General features: G+C 38.8%; 1 protein-coding gene, 1 long non-coding RNA gene and 1 pseudogene across 3 annotated transcripts; 1 reads left to right on the top strand and 2 right to left on the bottom strand.

Annotated features, from left to right (window-relative positions):
* Window positions 1-723: 723 nt before the first annotated feature.
* Window positions 724-4,267, bottom strand: LOC117193242 (annotated as a pseudogene).
* LOC117193817 (nuclear pore complex protein Nup133-like) lies at window positions 4,219-4,615 on the bottom strand (the record flags this gene model as incomplete). The annotated part of the gene is made up of 2 exons (XM_033398528.1): window positions 4,219-4,353; window positions 4,418-4,615. Coding segments are annotated over 2 exons (333 nt in total), but the record flags the coding sequence as incomplete, so codon positions are not given.
* A 2,201-nt stretch (window positions 4,616-6,816) lies between these two features.
* Window positions 6,817-7,441, top strand: LOC117192263. Of its 2 annotated transcripts, none has more exons than XR_004474268.1 (2): window positions 6,817-6,976; window positions 7,127-7,441. It is a non-coding gene; the product is annotated as an uncharacterized LOC117192263 (long non-coding RNA). The 2 variants fall into 2 exon arrangements; XR_004474267.1 differs by having other exon boundaries at window positions 7,099-7,441.
* Window positions 7,442-18,303: the final 10,862 nt, after the last annotated feature.

The raw sequence follows: 18,303 nt of genomic DNA, 5'->3' as shown, positions 1-18,303 counted from the left end.
ACAACAAAATTATAAAAAGCATATAAAAAAAATACCACAGAATTAGAAGTAATCTTTATATATTATGTAAAAGAACATTTTAATATAACTAAAAACGTTGAAGAAAAATTATTAATGGTTAAATAAGTTAAATATTATTATATCAGTAAAATCATTTTATTTTAAAATTTTAAAACCCACGGGCCTGTTAATCAACATCAACATATACCGTCTCACTCACACTCACTATACTATGTGCCCTTCACTCGCACTTATTGCTAGCATACGTTAAGGGACTAACTTTTGCCGACGAGACCACTTTGTATAATTGCATCATGAGCTCTGCCCACAAAGTTTTATCCCGTTGATGAATATATTTTCTACAAGATTAACTACTTTTAAGTACTCTCATTTATTGTATTTGACTAAAACAAGGTTTAAACAAAAAAGTTCAACATAAAATTAGTCGCAATGTTGCTGTCATTTGAAGACTTGTTGCTTATAATCTGGAGTATGTGCATTTTATACCCTATTTTGTTAATTTAAAATTAAAACAGAAACTGTTTTCCAAACTGTAATGATAAAGAAATTTTCTCAAATTGATAGTGACTAAATAGTGACGGCGCTGTCGTGGTCCGTGACCGATAGCATTACGGTGAAGTTGAGTCCGTTCGTAGCTAGTACAATGCATTTTTAGGGACACCTGGCAGCGGTTCACAAAAGCCCAAACACCCACACATCATCTCCAGCTTTTGGTTTAAACTTTAATAAATGTCAATGATTGTATATGCAAAGCATAATTAGACTTCCATGTCTGGTGGCTGTTTGAACATATCGGCCACATACTCGTAGGTCAGTTTCAAGAGGTACTGGAACGACTTGTTCTGCGGCAGGTCATCCAGTTCTGTGCTCTCCAGAACTCCTCCATGGGCGGCAGAACATTGTCGCCTTCCTTGCCCATCAGCTCCGAGATTTCAATGATTTTGTAGAACAGTAGCTTCTGCATGTATTCCACGGAATTATTGTGGTCATAGTCGATCCAGTTGTCGCGGCGTATGCCGCACACCAGATCATGTGGCGCAGATCGTAGGGCTGTTCCACAAAGCTCAGCAGCTCCAAGGCCTTGCCAAACTCCACTTCGGTGGCACTATCGTTTCATCGGCGATGTATAACTGGGGATTATTAAATATTGTTAAATAATGTACGAGAACCTATGGACAGATCGACTTACATCGATAATATCTTCAGCTTTGAGCACTTTCTGTCTACTGGGTCGAGGCCATAGTTTTGCAGTACGTCATGGCTCAACTGCAGCTGATACTCGATGAGCCTTAGATCAGCATTAATCTTCTCCATCTGCGACGTCAGGTCGGTGTCGGGCGCCGCAAAAGCAGCCAGCTTGGCCAGAGACAACATTGACTTCTTGCGCGCCACAATCTCCTTCTCGTTTTGCGCCAGCTCGAACAGCCCCTTTGCCGCCCGCTCGTAGTCGCCGTTGAATATCAGCTGAATCCAGACCAGCGATGGATGGTCACGCATGAACTGTGCCAGCGCTATCGGGTTGTCCTTGAAGCGCTCGAATACCTCGCCATGCCGCTTCTGCCGCAGATGCCAGCTGATGGCAAACTGCGAGAAGTTAAACTCCTCGTATTTGCGCATGTAATCATCCAAACGTTCTTTGTCATTGGTCAAGTCGCATATTAGCACTAGACTATTAAAGTCCAGATACTTTTCAGCCAACTTAGCGGCATTCTCGTACTTAAGATCCTTGACTGGAAAGGTAATGAATATGAAATACGCCCCAGTTATACTGAAAACCTACTTACTTAGGAGTGAGATGAGTTCCCTGCGCTGTGCCTCAAACTGCTGCTGCAATAGATTAGCCTTCTCCGATCCTCGAACACTATCCAAGTAGTTCTTGCGCCCCTCAAGAACCAAATCGACTAGCTCGTATATTTGCTGGTACAACTTCTGGCTTAGCTCCGTCTCACTAATGCACTGGGAACCATAGCGCAGGCTGAGGTCTATAAGTCGGTTGAGAGTGTCTCGAACTCCAGCACTTCCCGACATGGCCGTCCAGGGAAGGTTTTCGCAGGCGGCCAGTCTGTCATTGTGCGGTGTGAAGTTGTTCGCCTGCTGCTCACGATGCATAAACACCTGGCCCAGTGTATCCAGGACGATGGAATTGGTATCGTTGAGAAATTGGGCCACCATTACCGTGGTATCTCTCTGAGCTGAAATCTGATTGTCAGCCATTTCGGCTAGCGCCTCGAATACAAACTGGAATTTGCACAGTTTCACATAGAATATATCCTGGGTGGTTAGGTTGCCATTGGGCTTCTCATCCCACATGGCGACAGTGGCATCGATGGCATGCTCGATGATTTTTGGTTGTTTGGCCTGTAAGGAGCGCAGTGCCATGGCAGCCACTATTTTCTCGCTAATATCGGACAAAATAAAGCTTGTCGGCTTCAGCACATTACTACCACAGGGTATGGCATTGAGCTGAAAAGAATGACGCAAGATAAATTTAAAAAAATAGCAATAAGAAGAGCAGTAATAATCACCTTCTCCCAAACGCCGCTGGCATGAAGAAATGAGGCAAAGTGATCGAAGGCAAGGGTTTTGTCACGCAGCTGATTGATGATTTGCATAGAGCGTGAGCTCCCCAACGCATGACGATTGCCATCGTGATCGCCCAGAGCCTCTTCCAGCGTGGATCGGCGATTGGAAGATCCTCGGCAAGTCCTCCGCTATTGTGATGACAATTCTAATGAAATGGAAGTATCTGATAGCTTATAGTATTTTAGTAAAAATTCAAGTATTCATACCTATCCAACTTGTAGGCATCCAAGGCGCACCACATTGATCGGCTCATTGACAGTGCGCAGAAGCTCCCCGATAATTGTCTTCACCATGTTGTTATTACGCTTCAGGTGGTACACGAAGGCAGCTTTTAACTGGCCCACTTCGTCACATAGATCGCTGTATAGCTCATCCGGATCCAGTTCGAACATGTGCAGATTGTTGCTGCTGCAGTTACTGCGGTCAGTGTAGACTGATCGGGTGCACTGAAACTACCGAGCATAGCTGGTGCAAACAGATCTGGTGTATTGCAGGTGCTCATATTATGCAGCTCGTTGGCATCAAAGTCGCCGGGTGTGATTGAAACCAGTCCGTGTGTGCGGCTAAAGAACATCGGCAGTCGACTGCAGACGGCAGCACATAGAATTCGATCGTCGTGCAAATGAAATTCAATCTTCTCCGCCTCAAGTTCGGTTGTGGGTACGGCGTTTGCCAAGAGCAACGGATAGACCACCTTTGGGTGTAGAGGTAGATATGGCTGCTCCCTATTATGAAGCGAAGGCTGACGCAATCCTCTTTAGTCTTGGCGTTGTAGAATTTATTCAACTTAAGGGTGTGAATGACTCCAAAAGTATGCTGTTCGCTTGGACACTGGCCACAGCTAGAAATAGTATTAAGTATTGTTCATGTTGAATGACAAATTCAATACTTACCAACGGCATAGCACATCTGTGGAGCGTGGGCAGCGTTAACAGCTACAGCCAATATGTAAGCCTTGTCATCTACGATATGAAAGTCCAGCAGATGCAACTCGATTTCCACATTGTCCGCGGGAGTACGGAGATTCCAGAACTTTTGCTTAAACTCTTCGCGAATCCGGCGCACCACCTCTTCATCCTCGTGGAGTAAATGTTCTGTATTCCCTTTGCTTGACCAACTCCAGCGCTGGATCGAACGATCCGACAGCACAGCCACCACGGTTTCACCTTCAGGAGAATTTCTCTCGCAGCACATGCCAACCAAGAGCTGGAAAATATTTTTTATATCATTTGAGGAACCTTTTTAGATGGAAATGCAAGCCTCACCGGATCCTTGTCGCTGCCCGTGTTCATTCCAATAAGCATGGACGAAAATTTCTTGCCAAAGCCACCAAGCAAACTGGTGGGCGGCTTTATGGTCTTGTGCTGCAACGAGTATCGGCCGTTGGTGAGGCCTACGCTGAGAAATACCAATGTGCAAGTTGAGGTCACAGCAAGGTAGCCCTGTTGCAATGGTAGATTTATGATCTGAACGAAGTCCTGACCGGTTAGGATCGGTAGATTCACGTTATTCCCGTCGTGGGCAATATATGGCCAATAGCGCACATCTCCCGTTGCAGAAACTGCTATGCAGGATGCCATTTGCTGGCCGTCTGTCTGGAATACACTAATCAACTCACTGTTGTACCCTAAATCGGAGTAGGGCAGTTGTAGTTCGCGGCATTGGACAAGCCACCTCCCCGTCTAGGTTGCTTGGCACCTTGGACGTCTCTTTGTACTGCCAAATTAAAAGTCGGCGACCGTGCACAACCTGAAATAGGGCGGAAATTTAATACCCAGCCAAATCATTTTTCGATCCGTGCTTATGCCCGTACCCAAGCCCAGCCATTTTGGGCAACCTTCGCAGAAACGGCTCCTGCAGCAGATCCCACAAAGGTCAAGGCCTCGTTCACTACGACGGGCAGGGGAAAACCAAAGCTCTCCACAACATTGTAGTCCGACCGGATGCCGGGTATCGATTGGGTAGATCGCCCGGACAAACTATGCCGGCTGTTGGGAAAAAGTGTTTGAAATCATCCTTAAATAGGCGAGACACTCCTGTTAGTTACCTCTTGTGCAGGCAGTTTTTTCCAAACTCCCTGAAGGTGTAGAGCAGTTCGAGTTCCCGCCAAAAAAAGACTTTTGCGTGCTGTCTGCACATAGCCGGCGGAATCCTGGCGATGACTCCCGCGGAGTTCCGTATAGCTGCTTTTTCATGTTTCTTTCCTTTACTTTGTTTTGAATATTATTGCTATGGGTACTATGAGTACTATCCTAGTGATAAGGAGCAAATGTATTTTTTTTTTGCTCAGGTTTGACGAAATAAATATTATATTTTTTAAAGGTTTTACTCAGCAGTGTGACCGCGGACTTATCGTTAGAATATACCGTGGGACCCTCAGAAATATACCAAAATATACTGTCAGATTTTAAAAATATACTGACGAATTTAAGTTCTGTTTTACATATTCCTCGTTTTTGATAATCCGTGGAATATTATCAGCTATATAGAACATTTAGCCATGCCCACATAATTTTATCCGATTAGTGAATCTATTTTCTAATTGATTGGTTTATTTTAAACACTTGCTTTTATTGCATTTTTCGTAAAAAGAGGTTTTAACGAAAATGGTCGAACAAAAAAAAACGAAAGAGGATAGTTGTTCCTATTGTTCAATTTTGATCTTCGATCGAATATTACCAGCTATATGGAACATTTAGCCATGTCCACATAAATTTATATGATTGATGAATCAATTTACAACTTGACTGGCCTATTCTAAATACTTGCATTTATTGGATTTCTATACCAATTATATACCGATATACCGTAAACATACGGTATACGCCATCTCAAACATGTAACCACTAACCATACAGTATATAGATGTGCAAGTTCATACAACGAAAGCGTCACACACTGGCTAGCGCGTTCAGGACCCCAGAGTGACGTCATCATTTGAGAGAGAGAGCGCAGAGAGAACATCTTTGCATGTGTTAGTACACACGCAATATGTTTCGACAAAAATATGTGATTGTATGCTTTTTCAGATTTTTTGAACTCTCTCAGGTCTGTTTCTGTTTTGCCACCAGCATGTTTTAGTGTATGGGTGCACATGCATTCTCACGTACTTTGCGTGTGTGTGTTTAGTATTGCTGGCGGCTAGAAATGAAATTTGAGTTTGGTTCTTGTTTTGGGTCTGTTGATGGACTGACCTACCGCCACAAAATAAATGAAGAATGGGCAGGGGGTGGGGGTATGGTACACTAGGGCGCGGGAAATGAAATAAAAGCTGTTATTTGTTTGATTTATACCACAAAATATAAAATATTACAATAATATAATTACACATTTATTTCCTTATTTTAAACAGGTTTATTATAAATTATAAAAATTATGCAAACGCCGTCGGTTCTCGACTTTTTTGTTTATTATAACTATAACAATGATGTATCTAAATATACAATATAAGAAAAAATATATATATACTTAAATAAATTTGCATAAATATATATATTTCTTTCTATAAATAGAGGATATGCCTTAAGAATGTTCATATATGTAACTACATATATATACGTAAATACATACATATGTACTTAAAGTCGCCGCTCAAATTGGCTCCCGATTGAAGATCGGTACCCAGGGAACACCACGAGGAGGCCATTATATATTAAATGGGGTCAAAAATTAATCTGACCTTTGAGTCGACTTTTAAGTAATTAAGTCACATCCATGTTCCCCGCCTAAAATTAAATCTGTTAGATATATGTACATACATATAAATGAAAATAAAAAATAAGCAAAATATAATAAACTTATACAAGTTAAATTTTGATATTAATAAACTCAACGTATTGAGTTTTCTTGCAGACGAAGTCCGTGTTCTTTATCTGACGAATAATTAAAGACTAAAGGTAAGATAAAAGTTGCACTTTTGTTAGAAAAATTCTATTGAATATACATATAGTGCAGAGCAGTAAACTGTGCTATAAAATTAAAAACAGAAAGTTTCTATGAATGCGTACATAAAATCACCCTAAAGTCAAAATTTCAGAAACACTGTGAACAGTTGAACAGTAATAGCATTTCTTGACGAATCGCGAAAAATGTTTTTAAACGAAAATTTGCGAAATCGGCCCAGGATCGTGATGCCGAAACAGGAACAACTGGAGCAGTACCACTGCCTAATAAGAATGCTTATATCGTTTGGCGCGGGTACGCGGGCGACGGTACGACTCACGTGCAGCTCGGACAGTACCACTGGCCTTCCGTCCGTACCGTGGTTCCGGAAATTATTCCCTGGATCTAACCTCGTCACAAAAAGCCATGAGTCCCGTTAATAAATTAACGTACTTCACCTTGCAGTTGTTTTTGTCCGACCTGCCTCCGGGTAAGTAAGGCCGTGTCGGTCTCACTGCTTAACAAATATGCTTTATAAAACAGATAAAAGACATTTAATATTCAAACACCGCAGAATTTGATTTAAGCCGATCTCTCATTTTGTTTACCTAGTCTTTCTTACGTTTGCTGATCGCTACAGATGCCGCTCTGACTGGAACAACTTGTAGTCCAACTCTTCTGGAGCTGTGAGCCCAGCCTTGCCGCGGTAATCTTGTGACAAAATATTTGCCGGCGCTAGCATGACCGGCGGACCTGTGCAAACTGGACATCTAGAGGAAGTAAGGACGGGATCGGAGGGAGATAGTTAGTTATCCGGCTGAGTATGAACCATTTTTGCTGTGAAAGGCTTACCTTGCTGCTTCTACTGCTGCTAATTGAGCGACAATCGGAGACGGATAGATTTTAGAGTACAAGCACATCAGACAATGGGCTACCAGCAGTACGGGCAGGAGAAGCATGCAGCAAAAAAGAGTGGCCAGCCAAAATGCGTTCTTCAAATAATAAAATATAAATACAGTATTAACAGAGTGGAGAATTCAGATGAAATCTGTACTCACTATCGGATCGACTAGACGTTCACAAATTAAGGAAGCGCCTTGATGGTAAATGTAGGCCAGAGGCTTATAGTGTCCTACGTTGTTTTCCGATTCCCTAATCACTCTTTCGATATATTCTTGAATCTGAAGGTTGACCGAAATCGAAAGGTTATTGGCGAGATGGTTGATGTACTCGTTGCCTTTATTCCTAATAAAGTTCTCGGACCTTTCAACCGCGTCCATCAGTATTTTAAAAGAGTCACCAAAGTTATTGTTGTCGTATAGAATGAGATTATCAATTTCCTTTACTTTTTCCAATAATGTTTTTACGGCATTCGTCAATGGGACCAATATATGATCTTGGTAAATATATAGATCTATGGCAGCCAGTAGTAAGCAAGGCAGCCTGGCCAATCTTTTAGATATCTTGTGTTTATATCATAAGAAAATAACAACGTTTTTCTCTTTAGTATAGATATATCCGTATGGATAAATTTGGTGCAAAGATGCTCGCTGAATAAGATGCTGTGGTATTCGGACAAATTGCCGTCACGCATGTCAGTGAGAAGTAATTTCTCTTTTTCCAGGATGAGCTTCACATTGGATAAATCCCCAGTGAACAAAGGGGATCTTCAAAGCCATCGACGAATACTTCAAAATTTAACAACTTGTCTATGTCGTAAATATTGTTCGCTCTCAGCAGCTGAAATACGGACTCATTTGCATTGCAGGCCCTGATTGCCTCCGACACTGGCAGCGTGGGAAACGATTCCCTTACTTCCGTACTCCCCGACATGTAGCGATTGATATCGATCACGGGGTCGAGATATCGGAAGATGTTTTGATCATTTTTTATCAAACCGATTATCAAGTAGAACAGTCCAACTAGCGTCATGAACGAGAACACACAAAATATCAATTCGAAATATTGGCGGAAGAACGAGTTTCATCTGTTTCAGGATAATGTCCTTAACCTTTTTTAAGCGGGCCATTCCCCTTATTGGGATCTGATAAAGTTTGTCGTCAATAATTTGTTTCATCGCTTCGACAGAGTGTAGTATTAGGAATCTAGAAATTACACTGGTTACATTTGGGTTTTGTGGGTGCTTTGTAGGGAAAATATAATACCAGGTCTAAGTGCAGGCACTTTGAAACATCGTAAGTAATTACACCCATGTCATGGTTGAACTTATAGCATTTTGGCAAATGGCACAAAGCATAAGCAGCGTAGGTAAGATCTCGTTTCTGGCCCCGCATATCTGAAATGGCGAAAAGGTAAGGGCACAGCTGTATCGACGACTATCCATCAGATATCCGATGCGAGAAATTCTGGGCTTCTAGTAGTTACCGTCTCTTAATTGGGACCCAAAGAAACGGATATCCTTCTCTAAGGCCTCCACTTGCAACATTATCTTAAGGGCTTTCGGCATGTTGATCAAGATGCGCTCCATTTCTGCTAGCGCAACACTCTCGGAGGTATCCCCAGGTCCAGGAACATGTGATCATGTGCGTCTATGGAGACAGATGGAGGGTGGCAGATAGAAGATATATCGTTTCAGATTCAATTCCCGAGTCGAACTCACTATTAAGTTGGTCATCGAGGTGGGCATCCAGCTCCTGGTAATTGTACACCATCAAATGGTAGATGTGATCAGCCACATCTTTTAAAAAGGTGCAAGTGTCTCTGCTATTGTCATATTGCTGTCTTATAGTCCGCGATCCAGAAACTTTTTCGCAATAAACATTATGAAAAGACCAAGCATGTGGGCAATCGTAATCGGAGGCACATTATTTTGCTGCCATTGAGGCTGGTCGACCTCGCCCCAAACTCACATAACAATAACGAGAAGGGCAAGGCAAACGCTGCAAAGACAACGCCTCCGGAACTCGTTCGATCTCTTATTTTGCTTGCAACGTAAGCAGCAGCAAAAGCAGCAATAGCAAACACTATGTCATCAAAAGGGTGAAAAAAGGATCTTATGGATCGCCTTTGTAAAGGCTTTGCTTACCCAATAAACGGAATGATAATTATACAGACGAGGTGGAATATCACGACAACAAGCAGAAACCAGTACTGAGCCAATAGAGCAGCCAATCGTTCTTCCACACCTTAGGGCCGAGAACCAACTTGTTGGCCGTCGTCGTAACATAGCCGTAACATGCCTGGCTCTCTGGAGCTAGTTGATCTGGTTGTACTTACCCGGAGGCAGGTCGGACAAAAACAACCGCAAGTCGAAGTGCGTTAATGTATTAACGGGACTCAGAGCTTTTTGTGAAGAGGTTAGATCCAGGGAATAATTGCCGGAACCAAAGTATGGGCTGTACTCGACGGAAGGCCAGTGGTCCTGTCCGAGCTGCTCGTGAGTCGTACCGTCGCCCGCGTACCCCTCGCGCCAAACTATATCAGTATTATTATTACTTTCAGTACCACTGGCTCCAGTTGTTCTTGTTTCTGCATCAGGATCCTGGGCCAAATTTTGCATAGTAAGTGAGAGTAACACAAGGATCAGCACCACCGAATGGATGCCTCGAACAGAAAGGGGAACAAAGTGATGCTTTCGTCCTCTTCCTGTGAATTTTCTTTCGCGTGGAGGTTCTGCCAGCGCCATTCCGATCTCGATACGGTTCCTCCCAACGCATCGGCGTCCGCTTCCGTCGCTTGCCACGTTGTCGTTTGAAAACATTTTTTTACTGCAATCAATCCTTGCACAGTTGGTGTTACACTTAACGTAGGATGTGTGTGTGTGCAAGTTAACGTACCCAATTCTATTGAGCTCTTATACGAGTTGTAAACAATCTTTGGCTTTCCAAAACGAAAACAATTTCAATCTTGGGCCTCCGCCTAATTGATTTCTAAGATGTACAATCTCAAGGGCTCCCGCCACAATCCCAATCTTTGACACTCGCCTAAATGGAAAACCAATGTTTGCCCACACCCGGCTTCTCATAAACAATCTCACTCCCGGCTTTCTGCAGATCCTGCACTTTAGGCATTTTACAGTTCTCTCTTTGGATGACGAAATCCAATACTCGGGATGGCGAAATCAATTGAAATGTTTATAGAAAAACTATTCCCGAAAGGGATCAACGATGCAAAGATCAGAAAGTTCAAGTCAGTCTTGATCCAGAAGCGACACCGCAAAGTCGACCTAAAAATTAAGATCGCGCAAACCCTTTGCCCGGAATCCTTTGTGACCCTCTACTTAAATCTATATCAGTGAAGTTAGAAGTAAAATAAAAACTTTTTAAAAACACAATCCGCTACCGCAGTTATTTAATTGGCGCCCAACGTGGGGCGACGTTGTATAAAAAGCACCGAATAATAAAAGTGTTGCGTCGTGCCGAAACCCGAAGGACAATTAATTAATGGAATAAATCCTTCAGATATAAAAACGCGGAGTGACTGTGAGATATAAGATAAGAAAAAGTGAGATAAAAAGGAAACAAACCGGAGCTTAGGGTGTGCAAAAATAAATACAATATACAATACAAATACAATACAAAATACAAATAAATACAAAAGCTAATCAAGACAATTCAAAAATACAAAAAACCAAAAAAACCAAAGTTTTTAAACAAAACCAACCAAACCAAAACACAAAGAAAGTGAAGCTATCAGCTAAACCAAAGAAGGAAGACCCCAGAAGACCCAGTTAAACAAAGAAATTTAAGAAGGAAGACCCGTTCGAAGACCTGTCAGCCAAATCAAGAAGGAAGACCCGTTCGAAGATCTGTCAGCCAAACTAAGAAGGACGACCCCTACCGGATAGTTCGTGAGCAAAAGGTGTATTAATAAATATATAAGTTCAATTAGGTTATATTAGATTATAAAAACAAACATATAAGAAAAATTTAAGGTGGATCAACTAACTTTAGATTTTGAAAAACTAAAAATGATTAACTCACAAACAAGGACCGATCTTACTGCAGATCTGGTCAAACAATTGATAGCACTTCAAATTTCACAAGTACAGGAGCAAATTGTAAATTTAAAACAACAAATAGAAACTAAATCCGATCAGGTATCAGATTATCAGGCAGAAACAATAGACGAGACAATAAAAGATGACACCACATTAAAGGTAATAGAATCCCTACCAATTTTCAATGGTGGATTAAACCAATACGTAGGATGGAGGGAAGCTGCAGAAACTGCAGTGAAGTTATATAAGAAAGGAAGTTAGCAATATTATATTGCCTTAACAATTTTGAGAAACAAAATAACAGGACCAGCACATGACGCACTGACCAACCACGGGACAGTTTTAAATTTTGATGCCATACTTTCACGACTTGACTTTGTTTACAGTGACAAGAGACCAATTTACATAATAGAACAGGAGTTAAGCGTTCTCCGACAAGGGAACCTTTCAATAATAGATTTCTATAACGAGGTTAACAAGAAAATGACCTTGTTAATAAATAAGACAATAACGACTCACGGAAAGGACAGTGAAATCACGAAAGAATCAAATAAGAAAATTAGAGACAATGCCTTACGCATTTTTGTCACTGGCCTAAGCGGCGGCATTGCAGAAATCCTATTTTCATTGAATCCCCCAGATTTACCGAATGCCTTGGCAAAGGTACAGGAATTGCAATCAAATAACATTCGGGCCCAATTTGCCTCCCAATTCAGTGGCCCCAGAAATTCAGGGAATAATAACTACAATACATTAAGATTCAACCAACGACAACCAAGGACTAATAGTTCACCATTCGACCAAAAAAGGATCTTCAGAGGAATAACATGTCATGGGGACAACCCTATTTCTTGGGTAATAGACAACAAAATCAGGCCCCAGAACCAATGGATGTAGACGAATCGATACAAATCAAGAACCGACAGAACAGAAATCAATTCAGGGGAAATAATAATAATAGAAATTATCGGGAGAATACTAACGGTTATTATAGGAGAAATAATAACAATTATAACCAAGCTCAGCATTTTAGGGCAAACGTAGTACCGAATAATCAGTCTAACGAAAATCAGGCGCAGAAACGAAAGCCAAACGAAATGTCGGAACAACCGGCTAATAAAGCAATGCGGATAAAAAACATTGAGGAGGACCATTTTTTAGATCAGCCCCGAAGTAGGTCTGCCCTACTTAAAAAGAGTAGATAAAAAAATAAACAGAGAATTAAAAGTTTTGATAGATACGGGAGCAACTTCCTGTTATATAAAAAAGGGAATTTACAAAAATAAAAAATAATTATCAATTTATAAGAAAGTTGCTACAGTGAATAAAACAAGTGTTTTATGAAATAGATGGAATGGAGGCAGATTTACTAATAGGATTTAACCTATTAAAGAAAATCGGAGCTGTTATTGATACAGGAAAGGGACTTTAAGTTATAAAGACAATGAGGAGAAACTAATATATGACGAGGTCCTTTCTTTAAACAAATTAACCTTTATAGAAGGAAAAACCATCCTTCCGTTGAAGGAATATATAATAAAAAAATATTTTGAAGAAGAAAAAGAAATGAAAAGTGATTCAGTAAAGGTAAAAGGAAGTTTATATAGCTTGGGATCAAAAAATCCTGAGCACGCCGACGAAGAATTATCCGTCAATAGTTTGGGATTCAAATATCCTGAACCCGCCGTCGTTGAATTATCCGACATCCAAAGTTTTAATAGTTTGGGATTAAAATATCCTGAGCACGCCGTCGTAGAATTATCCGACACTAAAAGTTCGAATAGTTTGGGATTAAAGAATCCTGAACACGCCGTCGTTGAATTATCCGACAATGAACAATTTAAAAGTTTGGGATGCAAAAATCCTGAACGCGCCGTCGTAGAAATATCCGACATTTAAAATTATGCAAATTCTGAATTGAAAAAAATGAAATTGTATAACACAATAACCTACAAAGAGGACAATTTAGAAAATCTCAGAGAGAAAATGGTATCTAACATCGAAGAAGACCATGCCAATATAAATTTACAGTTACCGTTCAGAACGGATATAAAAGGAGAGATTAACACTGAACATGATAGACCGGTATATGGCAAGCAGTATCCATACGCTTATTCGGTTAACGATTTCGTTAATAACGAAATAAGTAAAATGTTAGATGAAGGTATAATCAGACCTAGCAAAAGCCCATATAATTCACCGGTAATAGTAGTACCAAAGAAGGAGTAAATGAGGACGGAACTCCTAAACATAGATTAGTAATAGACTTTAAGAAACTTAATGAAAACACCATACCGGATAGATACCCTATGCAAGATCCTTCAGTAATCCTTGCCAATTTAGGTAAGGCAAAGTATTTCTCGGCCATTGATTTAGAGTCAGGTTTCTATCAGATTTTAATGAGGGAATCAGATATTGAAAAAACATCTTTTTCCATAAATAACGGCAAATATGAATTTCTAAGAATGCCTATGGGATTGACGAACGCTCCCAGAATTTTCCAAAGGGCAATGGACGATATACTTAGAGAACAAGTTGGGAAAACTTGTCACGTCTATATGGACGATATAATAATATTTTCAAAAACTATAGAACAACATTATAAAGATCTAATTCATATAATACAGATATTGCAAAACGCTAACATGAAAATTTCCCTAGAAAAGTCTAAATTCTTTCAATTGGAAACCAAATTTCTGGGATACATTGTTTCCCAAAATATCATTAAAACAGATCCAGACAAAATCTCCACAATACAAAACTATCCAATTCCTAAAAATATCAGAGAGCTACGTAGCTTCTTAGGACTAACAGGGTATTACAGAAAATTTGTCCGAAATTATGCTACAATTGCCAAACCATTAACAAAATATCTGAGTGGAGTAAATGGGAAAGTTTCACGAAGGGCATCCAAGAAAACATTAATACAGCTGGATGAACCAGCAATGGGAGCATTTAATAATTTAAAGGACAGTTTAATAGCACATATTGAATTAGTACAACCAGATTACAATAAAAAATTCACATTAACCACAGATGCATCGGACATAGCAATAGGGGCAGTTTTGTCGCAAGATGGGAATCCCATAACATTTATTTCTAAAACTTTAAGTAAAACCGAGCAATTATATGCTACTAATAAAAAGGAATTATTAGCTATTGTATGGGCATTAAAAAATTTGCGAAATTATTTATACGGAGTGAGTGGAATTGAAATACATACAGATCACCAACCTTTGTCCTTTGCAATGTCGCAAAAAAATCCAAATGTTGAAATGAAACGTTGGTATTACTTCATAGAAAGTTTCACACCAAAAATCATTTATAAGCCAGGCTCAACTAACGTAGTAGCGGACGCTTTATCTCGGATTAAAATAAATCATATGACAGATAGTGATGTCGACCAGACAGAATCAGAATCAGACATAAATACTCAGCATTCAGCAGAGAGTAGTTTTGAAAACGTCATTCAAGAGACTAGCAAGCCTCTAAACCAATTTAAGCAGCAGCTACTATTAGCGCAAGGGAGATTCACAGTTCATGAGTTAGTAAGAGTTTATGAAAATACCCGACATATTATTGAACTTGATACGGTAGACAATCTGCTAATCATTTTAAAAGAATTTATTCAGCCTCACTTAACCACAGGAATACACTGCACTTTAGAAGATTTATACCTTATCCAAAATAAGCTAAAGGAAAACTTCATAAATAAATTTCTCTTCACGAGAAAGTTCCTCCAAGATGTAGTAAATTCAGAAGGTAAAGCTATAATTATAGAAGAAACACATTGCAGAGCCCATAGAGGACTAGACGAAAATTACAAACAAATAACTAAGCTGTATTATTGGCCAAACCTGCACAAAAAATTAAAAGAATATATAAAAAATTGTGAGATCTGTAACAAAAACAAATATGAAAGAAACCCTGTGAAAACTCCAATTGGGGAAGCTCCCATTCCAGCAAAAGAAGGAGATCAATTACACTTAGACATATACTATGCCCAAAACCTAACATTCATAACTTGTATAGATTCTTATTCCAAATACTTGGTGGTCAAGGAAATTCAAAGTAAATTAAACATTGAAAATAAGGTAATGGAAATTTTGCAACACTTTCCGTTAGCAACATCTTTAATGACTGACAACGAACCAAGCTTTACTTCAGCACAATTTAGATAATTCATACAAAGAATTAACTTAACTATTTATTATGCTGATCCCAGACACAGCACCTCAAATGGTCAGGTAGAAAGGGTACATTCCACACTAACAGAAATAGCGCGGTGCATCAAGGATGAACTAAATCTAACAGATTATTCAGAAATAATAATAAGGGCGGCACTGAAATATAACCTGACGATACATTCAACGACCAATCAAATGCCATATGACATATTGTATAACAAAATAGAACACAAGCATAATCCAATATTACTTAAGGAAGCTCAGACCAAAATGCTTAAGCTACATAACAAAGATAGAAGAGAAAAAGATTATAAAATAGGAGAAGTAGTTTATGAAAAGAAATTCGGGGAAAGAAATAAACTTAAATCCCGATACAAAAAGCAGGTAGTTAAGGAAAATCGACCGAATAAAATTATAATCAACAATAGAAACAGAATTATACATAAAGATAACATCAAATATTAAATATTTTCATGACGACTTTTTGAAAATACAAAATAAAGTAAATGAATTAACTGAAAATAATAATAAACAATTTGTAATAAATTCCAAATTTTTCAAAGAAATTGAATTGTTATCAAATTCATTAAAAAATATCATCTTCAATGAAGAAACGATACTGAGAAAGCATCGTTTAAAATTAATAACTTTTGACCTACTAAATTTAGTTGATACCATAACCCTCTTAAAAGTAAACATTTTCAATACAAAAATTTTAAATAAAAACGAAATAGAGGACATTTATAAGCATGAAAAACATCCTGTTGAACTGTCTGATCTGCTGGACATTGCAACGGTTAAAATAATTCGAAATGCTGATTAAATAATCATTTACATAAAATATCCTCAAATTAAAGATATTTGCAAGTTTTACCATGCAAGAGCCATCTCACAAAATGATGGAATGTTAGTTATAAGTGAAAAAGTTTGTGAATGTAAGGAGAAATACTATTTAATGAATAATTTTAAAAGTGAAACTTTTAACAATTACGCACAAATAAATTTAAAGAAGACCTGTTTCACCAATTTACTTAATGGCTTTAAAGCCAACTGCACTAAAAAAAGGAAAAAAAACAAAGAAATAGACATCATTCAGGATGGTGCCATATTAGTTTCAGGCAAAAATATCGTAGACAATACTACTTTGTTAGGATCGTATCTCCTTATATTCAACAACACAATTGTAATAAATAATATAACCCACATAAATGATAAGGGTAAAATTCTAAGATATATATCGCATCATAGATATAGCGATTTTGAATTAGTTGATTATATACAATCGAATGATAAGCAATTTTCTTTTGATAATGTTAATATTTTAAATCCCCTTATAACATTAGGTAATACGGCCTTACCATTAACAACATTATTCTTAATCATTTTGATATTGATAATGTTATTTTACTTCGGCTATAAATTAACCAAATTTGAACTTATTAAATCAATAAGAATACCGTCAGAAGAAATAGTGGAAAGCAACATTCAAATACTGTCAGAAGAAATTAGAGCTCTATCAGAACTTCAAAATGTATCGGGACGAAACATTTAAGAATGGGGGGAGTTAACGTACCCAATTCTATTGAGCTCTTATACAAGTTGTAAACAATCTTTGGCTTTCCAAAACGAAAACAATTTCAATCTTGGGACTCCGCCTAATTGATTTCTAAGATGTACAATCTCAAGGGCTCCCGCCGCAATCCCAATCTTTGACACTCGCCTAAATGAAAAACCAATGTTTGCCCACACCCGGCTTCTCATAAACAATCTCACTCCCGGCTTTCTGCAGATCCTGCACTTTAGGCATTTTACAGTTCTCTCTTTGGATGACGAAATCCAATACTCGGGATGGCGAAATCAATTGAAATGTTTATAGAAAAACTATTCCCGAAAGGGATCAACGATGCAAAGATCAGAAAGTTCAAGTCAGTCTTGATCCAGAAGCGACACCGCAAAGTCGAGCTAAAAATTAAGATCGCGCAAACCCTTTGCCCGGAATCCTTTGTGACCCTCTACTTAAATCTATATCAGTGAAGTTAGAAGTAAAATAAAAACTTTTTTAAAACACAATCCGCTACCGCAGTTATTTAATTTGCACGCATGTGTACTTGTTGTGTTTGTGTCGAGTGGAGAGTTAAGTTCTAACTCGTCCTATATGTGATAACATATTTCAAAGTAAGACTTAAGTCAGAAGTTTTGACTCAAAACAGATGGCCGCAATTAAAATATTAGAATATTTCTTCAAGATTCGCGATTCGTCAAGAAATGCCATTGTTTTTCGAATGTTCACAATGTTTCTGAAATTTTGACTTTAGGGTGATTTTAAGTACGCATTCAACGAAACTTTCTGTTTCAATTTTATAGCGCACTTTACTGCTCTGCACTATATATTCGATAAGATTTTTGCAACAAATTGAAATTTTTGTTATCTTACCTACACACACGAAAGCTATTCAGCTGAGAATATAAAAGGTTTTAGCAGCCGTTTGGCTTCATCTTCCTCGTGATCAATTCTCAATGAAATGCCAGACATTCTCTCTCTACCTAGCGGTAGAGATTTCCAATTTTAATGTTAGTTAACATTGTCAGGATTGAAATGCGCTTAACAGCACGCACACAAAAATAGTATAGCAAAGTATGAAATGGACATATCGATAGTATCAATGGTAC

The sequence above is a fragment of the Drosophila miranda genome (genome assembly GCF_003369915.1).
Source record: "Drosophila miranda strain MSH22 chromosome Y unlocalized genomic scaffold, D.miranda_PacBio2.1 Contig_Y2_pilon, whole genome shotgun sequence".
In the NCBI taxonomy this organism is placed as follows: Eukaryota; Metazoa; Arthropoda; class Insecta; order Diptera; family Drosophilidae; genus Drosophila; species Drosophila miranda.
The sequence above is the reverse complement of the archived record's forward strand: the minus strand, read 5'-3'. Positions and strand labels throughout refer to the sequence as shown.